This window comes from Pelodiscus sinensis, chromosome 11, assembly GCF_049634645.1.
Source record: "Pelodiscus sinensis isolate JC-2024 chromosome 11, ASM4963464v1, whole genome shotgun sequence".
Taxonomy (NCBI): domain Eukaryota; kingdom Metazoa; phylum Chordata; order Testudines; family Trionychidae; genus Pelodiscus; species Pelodiscus sinensis.
Window position 1 is genome coordinate 33,866,502 of NC_134721.1, and position 14,595 is coordinate 33,881,096.

Here is a 14,595-nt window from a genome sequence, read left to right on the forward strand (position 1 = left end):
GACAATCACGACTCACAGTGCAGCACAACAGCACCTTCCAAAGTGTATCGTTACTACAAGGAGCTCTTTATTTACACTAGCACGGCTGAGGTGCAATGGGGCAGCATAGGCAGGAAGATGTGGAGGTGAGGAGGGGCGGGCGAACAGGCGGCATGGGGGAGGGCAGGGCACCAGCTCAGGGGGCTGAAGGAGGAATGGGTGGAGCACAGCGGGAAGAGACTTAGTGACAGACCCACCACTCATAGCACCTCCCACTTCAATACGTCCCCTGGCCCAATGTGCCACTCAGAGAAGTCATCAAGCGCTGGCAGCAGCTGCTCGATGGACCGCAAGGCGTTGCTCCCCTGCCCACGCCTGACAGACATGCCGTCCCTGGGGCGCAGGAGTGGTGCGTGGTCCCTGTCTACAAGCCGCCCATCCCAGCGGGCACAGGTGTGCGTGGTACCACTGCCACCTCCAGCTCCCCACTAGGGATGTAAGTAGGTAGTGGAGTAGGAACTTGACTAGTCACTTCCACTGCCTCCCCTTGCTGTCTATCAGAGAGAGGCAGCAAGGTGGAGGAGGTGGGGGACGGAAAAGCAGGAGCCGGTACTGGGGGTACTGCCCCCACCCCCCAGCACTCTCTCTGCAGAGGGCAGGGCAGTCAGAGGGCAGTGGGAAAATGGCACGCAGGGACTGAAACAGTCCTGCTTGCAACTGCCCCACTGCTGCTCCTCTCCCTTTGGAATGTACAAGAGCCACCTGCAGCTCTTATACATTTAAAAGAAGAGGCACAGAGGGGAACCCATGCCAGCTGGGACTGCGCTGCTCCCTCTGCCTCTCTCCCTTTGAAATGTACAGGAGCTGCTGCAACTCTTGTACATTTTGAAGGCAGAGAGGCAGGGGGAAATTCCATCAACTACTCAATTAGCTGATTAATTGAAATATAACATCCCTACTCCCCGCCACATCTGCCAGCCACTTGCTGGGGCGACATCAGGGCCCTGCCAATGGCAACTCGAAGGGAGGGGCTCCAGCCACGTTATGCCCAACACAGCCTACCAGGCCACCTGCCACAAAGTGGGATTCCCCTTAACTCATCATTTCTCACTCATTCTGGCATTTTCTAGAAACTTCTCAAGTCTTCCAGTGTATTCTCAAATGTTCTCTGTGACATATGGCATGATGGACACCTCTGTTTTTATAATAGTTTAGATTTAGATTAATTCAGCCTCAACATCCCAGAGGAATGTTATGCCCATTTTACAAATGTTTCAACTGGGTCACAGAGAGAACGGGACAGACTTGCTTCAAATCTCACAGTGAGGCAACTGCATAGCTGAGAATAAAAACCAGGAGATCCAATTCTCAGTTCTCCTTTCCTCATCCCTAGGTCTAATCCACTAGTCCACACTCCTCTCTCAGAACTAGAAATAGAAGCTAGGGACGTGTCTACATTGGCGCGCTCTTGAGCAAAAGCAGCCGCTTTTGCGCCAAAACTTGCTGCCTATCTACACTGGCCGCAAGTTCTTGCGCAAGAACACTGACATTCTAATGTATGAAATCAGTGCTTCTTGCGCAAGAACTCTGATGCTCCCACTCAGGAATAAGCCTTCTTGCACAACGGTTCTTGCACAAGAGGCCAGTGTAGACGGGCAACATGAATTTCTTGCGCAAGAAAGCCCTATGGTTAAAATGGCCATCAGAGCTTTCTTGCGCAAAAGAGCATCTACCCTGGCATGGATGTTCTTGCGCAAAAGCACATCTCTTGCGCAAACGCACATGCCAGTGTAGACGCTCTCTTCTGGAAGAGTTTTTGCACAAGAACTCTTCCGCAAAAGAGTTCTTGCACAAAATCATGCCAGTGTAGACGTAGCTTAGGAGTCCTCACTCCCAGCCCAACCCTCTTGCTCTAATTGCCTGGAAGTTAAAGCCAGAAAAATTCAAATTAGAAACAAGGCAGAAGTTTTTAGCCATAAGAGTCATTCATTGGAACTAACTTCCAAGGGAAGGGCTGCATTCTCCATCTCTTGATGTCTTTAAACCCAGACTAGATGCCTCTCTGGAATAAGTATAGTCAGGGACAGAAGTTACTGGGCTCAACACAAGAGTAACTGGGTGAAATTCTCTGGCCTGTGGAACACATGAGATTAGACTAGAGGATGTAACAAACTCTTCTGGCCTTAAATTCTAGTAATCGAACCAGCAGAGTCCACTTCCTTCCTAAGGCAGGATTAGAACCCAGGAGTCTTGACTCCTAGTGCTCCCTATTTAACTACTAATCCACATTCCTTCAATGAGAAATATCATGCATCAAGAGGTTTTGAATTCTACCACTGTGGTAAAGAGCAGAGAACAAGCTGCCATATTAGCAGGACGATTGCTGACATGCATAAGGAAAACAGAATACACTTAGAAACCTAGTGGGAATGTTTTGTGATCTGTGATTTCAAACAGCCCTACTCCACCTGTTGGGGGAACATACACAGCAGAGTCAGTAAGCATGTCAACACAGAACTGGCTAAACAAGGATTTAGTCACTGATGTGGCTCAGGCCACAGCGAGTTCAATTGTAGCTGGTAGTGTGCCTGGTTTGTCAGTTTCTGATGTGAAAAGCTTCAGCACTGGGGGTAAGCTATTCAACAGGTGCAATTATTGGGGGGGGGGGCAGTACTGAAGCACACTGGACACCTCTAGTCATTAGAGAAAACGACTGCAGCTAACAGTTAGTTGTGAGCAAGTTCAGAATTTTAAAACCACACCACATTTTAGACCTAGGACACCCTGGTTTAAATCCTCTCAGCATCTCATTTCAAACCTCTCCAAAAAACTCCTATTTGTATCATCCCACAAGGAGCAGGTTTTAGTATAGGCATCCAGAATTACTTTCAAACCCTGTATTAGTACTGCCCAGGTACTACACAGACACAGAGACAATCCCTGCCTGGAAGTGCTTATAAGCCAAACAGACACTGTAGTTCTAGGGTGGGGAAGGGAAACAGAGGCACAGAGAAGCAAAATGACTTGTCCAGAGGGACAGGGTGTCTGTGGTCACAGGACAAGCCAATGGCAGAACTGGAAATAGTTCCCAGTCCACTGCCCTTGCCTCTTTGACAAACTGCCCTCCCATGTACACTGTGAGTATGTGAGTGCTGTGACACTTGTCTGGTGGGCTCCATCTTACACAAAGCCTCTTAATTCTCCATGTTATATCATCCAGTCACTCCTGCAGAGTCCAGGCTGGTTAAGGGTGGGGCTCAAACCCTTAGACCTGTGGTTCCGGAGGGGGGTATCTTATCCACTGAGCAACTGGAGGAGCCCCCCAACCTCTCTGCAGGACTGGATGATATCACATCTTTGTTACCATGGGTCTCATGGTCCATTCTAGCTTAAAATCCAGGGATTCATGTTTAGATGCTCTAGCACAGAGTCACTACATGGGCCATGGCTCCTGCTGTAGAATTAGCAACATGAGATAGGCACCTGCCCAAAAGCCAGCTGCAAGGTACAGAATGCTCCTCAGAGGAAAGCTTACCTGCAGGAGGGACCGATTAAGTGGAAGTAAGAGTCTGGAATCTTTGTTGACTCACCCTGAATGCTCAGCTCTCTCTTGTTGGAGCTCTGGCTGTGTTTGTCTTCCATGGTGTGGACAAAGCAAAAAATCCTCATTTATGCAACAACCTCTTCCCAGCCTTTGCACTGATTTAACCTTCCCTCCTGCTCTGTTCAAAGGGAAACAGGCTTTGAAAATGACTGCACGATAGCAATATTATCTGTAATGAATTGACAAGACAAGACTTAAGATACAAGGACTAGAGCCATAGATATTTTATTAGGGATGTTAGCTTATAGACGTTTAAATGATTAAGAGATATGCCTAGGCTTATTGGTAAACCAAAACAACTATGTTCAACACCCCCACTTGCTGCCTCTATATCAGAGGCAACAAACTGGGGTGGGGGGGAGAGAAGGGGAGGCATGAGCCAGTGCCCATGGGGAGCCAGCTTTTAAGCCAGCTCCCCCCACATGCCAATTCCTTCAGAGGCCCCTCCCCCCCTCCTTCTGCCTCCCACAGAGGCAGCAGCTCAGGGGCAAGCAGGATCCAGTGCTTGGGGGGAGCAGCTTAAAAGCAGGTTTCCCATGAGCACCGGATCCCTCAGAGCCACCTACTCTACCCCCTGCACTGGTGCCTCTCTATCAGAGGCAGCAGCAATGGAGCCCATACGTCTGGGCTCTCTCTGTGTGTGCAGGTTCCATGGAGCCACCTCTCCTCCTCCCTCTCCCCGCCACTGCCTCCCACAAGCACTGGCTCCCTGGAGCTGCCTTCTCTCCTCCCCCATGCTGCAGCAGGATGTTGTCGGGTGCAGGGGAGGCTGACACGAAATAGCTTCTGTCTGCATGGAGCTCGGGACCCTCGCGGACAGAGGTTGCTGTGGACAAAGACTGCTCCATAAGATGCTGGAGCAGCCTCTGTCCCTGGGGAACTCAGGCCCCCTGCAGACAGGGGCTGCTGCCGCCCTGCACTGCTGCCTGTCTCAGAGGAAGCAGCATGGAGTGGCAGGGGCTCTATGGAGTGGGGCTGGGAGTGCACTGATAAAAACAGTTGCGGCCACATGATTACTAAAACCCACAAATCTACTAGCCTAGAGATATTTTATCAAGGCCCTATCAGGGTCTATATAAAACACCATCCTTGGATCTAACTATGCCTCCAGTGTGTAAAATTTAACTCTTATTTCAGCCAGAGAATTCCACGCACTTTACAAGTGGAAGTATGTTTGATGGCCCTCGGTTTATAGTAAGGATGTTAAGAGACGGGTAACTGACTAATCGTATATTCGATAGAATTTGTATCGACTAAACGATTAGTCTATAAGGGAAGATGCTCTGTCCCGGCTTGTGCCGATCCCAGAGCTTCCCCCTCTGCGGTGATGCAGTTTAAATGCAGCAAAAGCCGGATGGGCAGGCAGTTCCTACTACATTTAAACTGCAGAGCCACAGTGAAGGTAGCTCGTGGACCTGGCGCGAGCCAGGTCTGAGGAGTACCAGCTTGCGCCAGATATGGTAATGGAAATCTGGACACCTAGGTTCCACCCTCAGTTCTGCTGCCGATTCACTGCAATATCTCGGGACTTCTTCCTGTGCTTATAAAACCGTGAGGTAGGTCAATGAAGTTGCCATGTTGGAGCATAGACAGCAGTCTAAATTGCCTGTTCAGTGGCACTACAGTTGTGTTGAGTATTACTTACATAGTGCTGTTCAGTGTATATGGTGCTTCATGGACACAGGTCTCTGCTCCTCATCAGTAAGAGGGCTATTTGGCAACCAACAATGTACAGCCAGAAGTATTAGACTACTTAGGCACTGACTCACGCTCATTGATTAGAACTAAGATGATAATTAAAACTGTATAGTGCTACTTTGGGGCTAGCCCAGTTCATTTGTTAACCTGAGGAAACACCAGTTATAGTCAAGTACTAACTGGTGAGGAGGCCCGGAAATGAAGGACTACTGTGTATGTACCACTGCGTTGGCTGCAGATTGTGTACCAGCAATATGGGAACAGGCAGCCTGCCAAGCCTGCAGCTCTCACTCTTGGATATTCACAAATAGAGCAGGCAAAGGCATGACGGCAAGAGAAATGTCAGCGTCTCTTCTCAGACATGTCTGCCGGAACATTGGGTCCCCAGTGGGCTGGGCAGGCAGCAAGAAAAATCCCACATACCCTTGGTTCAAGATTGCCTCTCTCTAGCCCATGGGGGAATGGATAAGTATATTCTAGTCTTGATGTGCAAGCCCAGTTTGTGCCAATGGCATTTTCTCTTCTTGATGGCAACTTATAATGTATCCAAGGTAGTGGCCCTGGAAAGATAACTTCCCAGCGTTGCTTATAGCACCTCCTGGACGAACCACGTTTTGGCGCTTTATGATGTGTGAATTCAGTATAACCCTTCTCTCATCCCCATCTGAAACTGCTTTGCTGCAGACACGCCTACTGCCCAGTAAGACTCATTAACCAAAGAACTCAGAATTAACTTCTCAGCACTCTGAAAAGCCCAGACCCTAGTCACCATATTGCCAGTGGGTAAGCTAAGGCAGAAACGTGAAGTAACTCATTCCACCTGATCCGGCAAGGCAATGGCAGAGCTAGGGTTGAACTCTGCTGTAGATTCGGTACAGGAGTCCCAGAGCTGAGGCTAGAACCCAGGCATCCTGACTTCCAATCCCATCTTCTTCTAAGCTCTAGAACTTGCTCCTGACCTTCAAAGAGCTGAGGATAGAGCCCAAGCATCTTGATCAGCGTTCCCTGTATGCCAAGCGCTTGTGCAACCACTCAGGAGAGATTCCAATGCCACCCAGCTAATTAACAAAGCACCCACAGCCAGGTTTGTGTTTCTCCTGGTGGTGCACACTTGCACATTCCTTTGTGCACATAACATTTATTCTGCACATGGATGGAAAAGATGAGAGGGAACATTGATCCTGACTCCCAGCATTTCCTGCTTCAACCATTAAATTGTAGAGTCAGTTTGATGCAAGAACAAAAAAATCCATTTTAAAAACCCAATGAAATGATAATTGAAGTAAGAATGCAGAGCAATGCACTCTCCCTAGGTCATAGCTCTTTTGCAGAATCCCCTTCCTTGGGGAAACTGCAGAGTGTCTTTGGTGCGCTGCAGGCTGGACACCTAGAACAGTTTCTAAAGCATTACATTTGTCCTTCATGTAAAGTCAAGCCAAGGGCCACAAGACAGACTGTTGGTGGAATTGCAGCACGGAGATAACTATAAAGTGAGAAGAGTGGTGGGAGGGAATTTGGACTTTTTAAAAAACAACCTGAAATTTGGGTTCAAGTTCCCTACTGTCAATGACTCAAAGAAAACACATTCTATCTTTTAGCACATTGTAGCACTCCTAGAATGCAACCAGAACAGCCGCACTAGCCTTTCCTTCTGTCCTAATAATCAAGTGGTTGAGACACATCCTGTGTTTTCTCATGAATCAATCACCTGTTAGCTGAGGCACACATTTGCTCATGGAAAACCAGTGCTGCAGCATGAGCAGGGCTAGAAGAAAGTGGTGTCCAAGAAGAGGAGAATGAGGAACACAGAGGTGATCAAAGACTGCTGCAACCATACTGAAATCCAGATCTGCTCAACACTTTCTGATGGTGTATTTTTCACATGCCCCCTCACCCACTTCTTCTCCCCCCCCCCCAAAAAAAAGTCATCATTGCATCTTCCAGCCTCATCACTTCAGCTACACTCTGCAACACTCCTACTAAGATAACTTAACTCGCCAGCTGATTGCTGTATCTCAAACTCCAACACCAACAGCATGGCTGAAAGATAACAAAGCTCACATGAACCCAGGCAGGCACATTGTATTCAACTTGTTTACAGGCAAAAGGATTAAAACCTGAGGGGGAGGAGGGAATGGAAGAAACGTCCATACAAGCCTGTGGGAGCTTTAGCAAGGAAATACCAAGAGGGCCCCCTACCAAGAGATCTTTGAAAAGCATAAAGCAGATACATATCACTGGCCACTTACTAGTATGCCAGATGCTGCTTAAGACCAAGTGACCTTGGAGTTATTGCTAAGTTTTCACAGCTCCTTGTGCTAACAAAGCAAGGTTACTGGGAAGCAAAACATTCTTCAGCGATAGCTTGACTGAAAAAAGCAGCACCGGCCAAGCGTCCAAGGAAACAAAGCAGATATTTGTGCTGGCAAAAGTGACAAAGCCCAAGCACCCCATAACTCCCATGCAAGGCAGAGGGAACTGCTGGTGCTCAGCACCTCTGTAAACCCAGGCCAGGATGCATACCAAATGCCAGGAACTGCTACCAATCTCTGTACCAGTGCTGGGCTGCTCAGTAGGGCAGCGGGGATAGCAGGAGGTAGGGCAAACCTCCCCGGTCCAGCAAAATCCTTCATCCAGGACCAATCAAGTCCTGAGGGTGCCAGACCAGGGAGGTCCAACCTGTACTTTAATAGGTATCTGCTCTCAATTGAGGAGCTCAGGGCAGTCCTGTGGTAATGTTAATAATACACACAGTAACTGGGGTCTCTGCCCTGAGTTGATGCTTCTAGGGAATATCATAGCACTACTGTTACTAATGTGCACAGCATAATGGGGTCCCTACTCACTACCGAAATAAAAATAAAAAGTGCTATTGTAGTTGTGCTGATCCCAGTACACAGGAGAGAAGTGCACACAACTCTGAAACATGTTCACTGATTCTGCTCCAGATGCAACATGGCCTAACAGATTGAGTTTGGGGCCAATAATTCAAATCCTAATCCTCACTTTGACACAGACTGACTGCTAGAGCAAGAGTAGAGTCACTTCCCAGACCTCACTTTTCTCCCTTAGACATTGGGGATATCCCCTACATCACAGGGGTGTTTGAGGATCAATTCATGTAGGCTTTCAAAATCCTATTTTCCATTGCAAAAATGATTTTTATCTTAGCAAATGAAGCTGCTAATTGTCACCCCCATAAAATAGTGCTGGAGATCAGATTTAGGTTTAGAGACCGGAGAGTTCTGAAAGCCTAAGATGAAGGTAAAAGGGCAGGTGCCAAGGATTGTTATTAGAGCTGCAGCCTGGTAACCAACCACACAAACAACAAGCCAATGACACTTGCTCAAATGGCTACAAATATGAACACTACCCAGAGGTTCAATACCCACTCAGTGGGACAAGAGTTGATGTCATCCTACAGAATGAGCGTACATGGCAGGCCAAGGCAGCCTTGCTAGGATCCTAACTTTTGATCCTAGGGAGTTTCAAACATAAAATACAGAGCATTATCCCAGGTTTTCCGCTATTGCAAGTGAGAAAAGACTGAGTTTGTGGATTATTCAACATTACCAAAATAACACGGAGCCACACTCAGTTCTGTTCGTCAGACTATAGGCCAAACGCATCATCAATAAAAATAGTCTGAGATACAAAAAGAGCCTTTACTGATGAACGTGCACATGCTTCTTGTTCAAATACTCCCCTTTGGGACCCTAATTCCAAATCCACTTCCACTGAAGCTTTTCCCTTAGCAGCTTCCTTTTATTATATTATAATTTGCAGATTTCTTGGTTCCTGAGAACAACAAAGGGAGAGATTGAGAGTATGCTGTTTGCACTAGGCTAATTAGAGGCTTTAATGTCATTCTGGTCAATTAGATCCCAGAGCAAAGAGGGTGAGAGAGAGATGGAGTTGGAATGAACAAAAGACAACTGAAAAATGCTTATGACAGGAAAGAATTAATTGATTTAAAGAAATTCAGTGTCCCATCAGGGGTTCTAAGAATAATTCTGACACACCCAGCCTACATGAAAGCGAGGGTGTTAGTTACAGTCTTGTCACTGAGAAATCCTATCGTATTTCAGACACAAAAAGGCAAAACACCTTCCTGCTCCTATCACGTCCCAGGAAGATCTAGAATAGGTGTGACAGCTGCAATCTGCAAACACCCAGCTAGATCCAAAAAAGCACAACCCGGAGATGACAATCAACTACTAGTCTCACGTACTCACTAGCCCATTAATCTTCTTCCATATCAAGGCGGTCATCAGGAGCTGTTAGACAGGCTAGCTCCCAATTCTCATGGCTGGTAACTCCGGTTTGTCCCAGCTTCATAAGAGAACTGAAAGTTACTTCCCTGTGCTGAAGCACCGCCCTTTCCTCCCCCCCATGACGTGTAGGGGAGGTAAGAGTGCTCTTTTGAGAGAAAAAAAAAAGGAACTTCCTGCAGCTGGGCAGTGCAGAGCAAAGCAGCTGAACCGTGAGAAATCTAGAAGCTGTGAAAATTAAACACACAAGGGAAAAAACACATCCCATGATGGTGCTCTCTCCCTATCAGAAGAAGGCTGGCATCTTTCCAGGAACTTAAAATGCCACTACCTCAGCAAAAATTATCAATGACGTGCTGTGATCACTGCCAGGGCAGTACAGGAGGAAAGGATGGGCTTGGATCACAAGAGTAGGAGTCAAAGATGGATTGAGGAAGCACTGCAATTTAAGTGGTGCGAGAAAGTATTCCATGGTACCCAGGAGCAACTAATGACCTAGCTTTCAAGAAGTGAGGAGCAAAAACAAGGGTGGACATTCAGTACTTCTTTAAAATCAGAACGCTCTAAAGCATTTTAAATTGAACACAGAAAAATCGCTAGTAACTTTGGCAAAGTGTCAGCCAACAGATTCTGACTATTGAAAAAACAAACGAGGTCACAGCTGGAATGGCTTTTTGGCAAGTTTGGGCAACGGTTCCAGAGTTGTACATTCAGCCTCCAAAAAATTAATTTCTAACTCTCAGTTTCTTTCGATGCCCCTCCACGTCCCCTAGGTTAGCACAAGCCTCCCACATCATCCCTTTAGTTCACAAGATCTTGGGTCCTATCTTCAGTATTGCCATCATCAACATAATTTCTTCCCGTTCCATTCTCTCTCAGATGAGAATTCTGCCTATACCTAAATTGCTTTCCTCACTTCTGCCTTTAGTTCTAACCTTTAAAAGATCAAGGAAAGCAATTTATATGGAAGATATCACAAAAAGAGGTTTACACAGTATCAATCCCCAAACTAGAACAGTCTTTTTAATACTTCAAAACGAGCCATCAGAAGTTCTAGCCTTTGCCTCCAGACAAGGAATTTCAAGAGAGGTGGCAATGGTTTCATTATTCTGCCTCTCCAACCCATCTACAATGACCAACTGGCTTCCAACTACTTGCCCTTGCACATGCTTATCTGGGGCAGGTAATACCCAAAAAGGATGCATGTGCAGAGTTTGCTTTCACTCCCCAGCCACACCCTTTCACTGAGACAGAGGCAGTAATCTGAACATAGATTATCTTGTCTGGTTCTAGACAATGTGTTCCCCAGCCAGAGATCTGCCGAAACAGATGGTCGCAAACTAAAATCCTGCTTGTTTGACCTCCTGGTTTAATTCCACAAGCTGCTGTTAAAAGCCAAACATTTGTGAGTTGCTCCAAATCGACCCTGCCTGAAAGCCATGATGCTTGCGTTCTATACAGAATGTTACTTTTCTCTACAATGAGGCTCAAAATCAATACTGAATCATAGTGCTCCACAGTTTGCATGGTTTGTTGGAAAGTAGCAAAACTATTGCCCCCATTCAATGCCCACGCTGGGACAATACAGCTTCCTTATACATACCGGGACAAGATAAGTCTTTTCCATCCCTAGTGTTGGACCCCAATGGTGGCTGCTGGGAAGAACACTATTTACCATTCTATGGCACCTCCTTTATACACACCCTACTCATCATACAGCCCGTTAATACTCAAACTTGCCAAACCCTTTGACTGCTATGTCCTATCTCATAACACTTCATGCTTCTAAAGTGACTTTCACCAGAAGATATCAAATCACCTTTAGTCATTCAGCAAACCTCACCCATAATCCCAAGAAGTATAAATTAGCTCCATTTATAACAGAGGGCTAAACTGATGCATGGACAGGTTAAGTGGCTTGCTCCTATAGTTGATAGAAGGGTGATGCAATTGCTAGGGACTGTTGAGACCCAGCTTCAATTTGGCGTTCCACCACAGACATCCTGTGGGACTGTGAGCAAGCAAGTCATTTAATCTCTGTGTTCCAGTTCCTCATTTGTGTAATGGGGATAATAGCACTGCCATGCCTCACACAAAGCTCGTCAAGATAAATACAAAGATTGTGATGGTAACAGAGGTCATGTAAGTACCCAAGATAGAGTGAAAGATACATGAGCCCAGATGGGAAGCAGAAACCAAGAATCCTGATTCATCAATAGAGTGCTCCAAATACAAGGAACTATGGGACAACCCCCTCGGAAACATACATCAGTCCCCGCCCTTTGGGGAGTCAAAGAGGGCACAGCACTTTTTGAATGAAAACCCTCTCGGAGACTGTGTGCATGCCCAGAGCCATACAGACTTAGTTTTATTGGCTGATCTTCAAAGCTACCATGTAATCTGAGACTGAACTTTGTGTTCTCCTCCCCTCTTCATTTCCTTTACAAAAACATGCTGAGGACACTTCTGCAGAGGGCTTAGCCCTCCTATTCTATTTCTGCCTGTCAGCAGGGAACAATAATTTTAAAGGGGGCTCAGAATGGCTGAACATCTGATACCTTTATGACAATGTCACATCCCCCTACAAAGGGAATCAACTGTTCCTCTCCCCTCCTGGAGCTTGGGGACAGAAATAGGAAAGAAAAGTACATTCAGTATTTTTAAAATAGGAGGTTTTTAATGGAACCAGTGCAGGAAACACTGTGTTTGTGCCACTCTTTAGAAGGAAGGCCTAGAAGGTTTCATCCCTGCTTTTAAAACAAAAAAACAAACCAAACAAAAACATGTAAAATTGTTATCTATATTGTAGTAGTGCTAGGAGACCCTAGCCAACACGGAAGCTCCTCCCCATCATGATGCAACACAGACCCCCAAATAAGAATGCTACTACCTCACGCTAGGCACTGCACAGACATGTAGCAAAAGACACACCCTGGCCCCAAGAACTTAAGAGTTTAAACAAAGGAAATATTATTTTTGCCATTTGACAGATGGGAAAATGTTGGCACAGTATGATGTGACTTACTCAAAGTCACACATGGAGATGGCGGCAGAGCAAGGAAATAAACTCAGATCTCAAGTGCTATTACTATTAATATCTGTATGGCAGCAGCACTGAGGGGCCCCTCTTATGGATCAGGACCCCACTGAGATAAGCCCTGCACAGAACATCTTTTCACCAAAGCCCTCCTTCTGGAAGTATCACATCTGACATTTTCATGTAAAGCAGGGGTAAGGAACCTAAGGCTTGCATGGATCCAGACCCTGAGACTTGGGGCTCCCCCATAGCATTGAGGAGCCCTGCCCTGGCACTCCAACACCCCCACCCTCTGCTGTTTCCCCCATGGGGCTGGAACACACAAAATGTACTAGCCAGGGCCTGACTGATTTTTCTGTGGGTCAACAGTCCCTGACCCAAAAAAGGTTCCCCACCCTTGATTTAAAAACTCATGGCGAGGAGCTATATCATGCTTCTGGGGAAGGGGCAAAGAGAATAATCTTTAAGGGGTAAAGAGAATAAGGAAGATCCTGGCTGTGTCTACACTGGGCCACTTATTCCGGAAAATCAGCCGCTTTTCCGGAATAAGCTGCGAGCTGTCTACACTGGCCCTTGAATTTCCGGAAAAGCAACGATGCTCTACTGTACAAAATCAGCCACTATTCCGGAAAAACTATTCTGCTCCCGCTCGGGCATAAGTCCTTATTCCGGAACACTGTTCCGGAAAAGGGCCAGTGTAGACAGTCCAGTAGTCTTTTCCGGAAAAAAGCCCTGATCGCGAAAATGACAATCGGGGCTCTTTTCCGGAAAAGCGCGTCTACATTGGTCACAGATGCTTTTCCGGAAAAGCAGCCTGCCAATGTAGACGCTCTTTTTCCGGAAATACTTATAACGAAAACTATTCTGTTTTAAGCATTTCTGGAAATTCATGCCAGTGTAGACACAGCCCCTGTGTTTAGGGCAGTAGCCCAGCACTGGGAGGCCCACGGTTGAAGTCCCTGGTCTGACACAGACTCCATATGTCACAGTCAACAAGTCATATATAGTCTATGTGTGTTCCTAGTCTATTTCTGTATAAAAGGGTAACAGCGCACTGCCCTACCTCACTGAGATGGCTATGACGATAAATACAATAAAAATTATGAAGTGCTCAGATGCTAGTTTAAACTCAAAGCAAGAGGCGTGGAATTCTTGAATCTTTTCTCCCAAGTGTGTTAAAGCAATCAACCCCCACCCCGAGTTCTAAAAATTAAATAAAATTGTCTTCTCTATCATAAGGTTGATGCTTCCCCAGGATTACAGCCTCATAATACAATGAGTTCTCTACCCAGCCATAGTGTTTTTCAGGCCAGAGTTTGATATCAGTTGAAATCAGACCTTTCAGGCTATTTTTACAAACCATGAAGCAGCAATCAAAGCACACATATCCAATTCCTTCACTCAATTCTCCTCCTAGGTCAGTGTTTCTCAACTTTTTTTTTTTTAATATGCCCTTTAAAAAAAAAAGTACCCCGGTATCTTCAGTTTTCAGACACACAATTTTTTTCTATCGTTTCAACACATTTGTTTAAACAACTTAATCGTAGCCAGGCGGGTGATGAAATTTTTGGGTGTAAAAAGTACAAAAATAATAAAGCACTGTAAAACTTAAAACAAAAATTCTGTTTTCTCCAAATTTCAATTGTGTTGATGTACCCCACAGACTTCTCTTGAGTGCCCTTAAGGGGCTCATACCACTGGTTAAGAAACACTGTCCTAGATTACCTTTCAAACAGATTTCTGAGTCAACTCTTACGCCTGCCTTCTTAAAGGGTCTGTCTTACTGCGCTTAGCCTGGGTGATCAGCCCCAGATTACATACAGCCTCACATGGGTAGAAGCAGGTATACTGCAGCATCATAACTGAGCTACTCTGTGCTCACTAGTGCTTCATTCCACTGTGTTGCCAGGACATCTAAGACCTTATCCCATGGCTCTCTGTGATGTAGTAGCAAGCGGATCTGATTCTTTCCCAGTGAATTGTGGGAAAACCTGTCTGTCCTTCAG

General features: G+C 46.2%; 1 protein-coding gene across 6 annotated transcripts in view; it reads right to left on the reverse strand.

Annotated features, from left to right (window-relative positions):
• Positions 1 to 14,595, reverse strand: part of MARK2 (microtubule affinity regulating kinase 2) — a 117,699-nt gene that overhangs the window by 67,067 nt on the left and 36,037 nt on the right. The window contains exon 1 of one of the 6 annotated variants that reach the window (XM_006125058.4): positions 9,517 to 13,212. The exons of 3 other annotated variants lie outside the window; for them this stretch is intronic. In XM_006125058.4, coding sequence (XP_006125120.1) covers positions 9,517 to 9,552 — 36 coding nt within the window. In that variant the 5' untranslated portion in view covers positions 9,553 to 13,212. Of the gene's footprint in view, positions 1 to 3,569; positions 3,729 to 9,512; positions 13,213 to 14,595 lie in introns of those variants that run through there. 2 more of the 6 variants (XM_006125061.4, XM_006125060.4) reach the window with 2 other exon arrangements.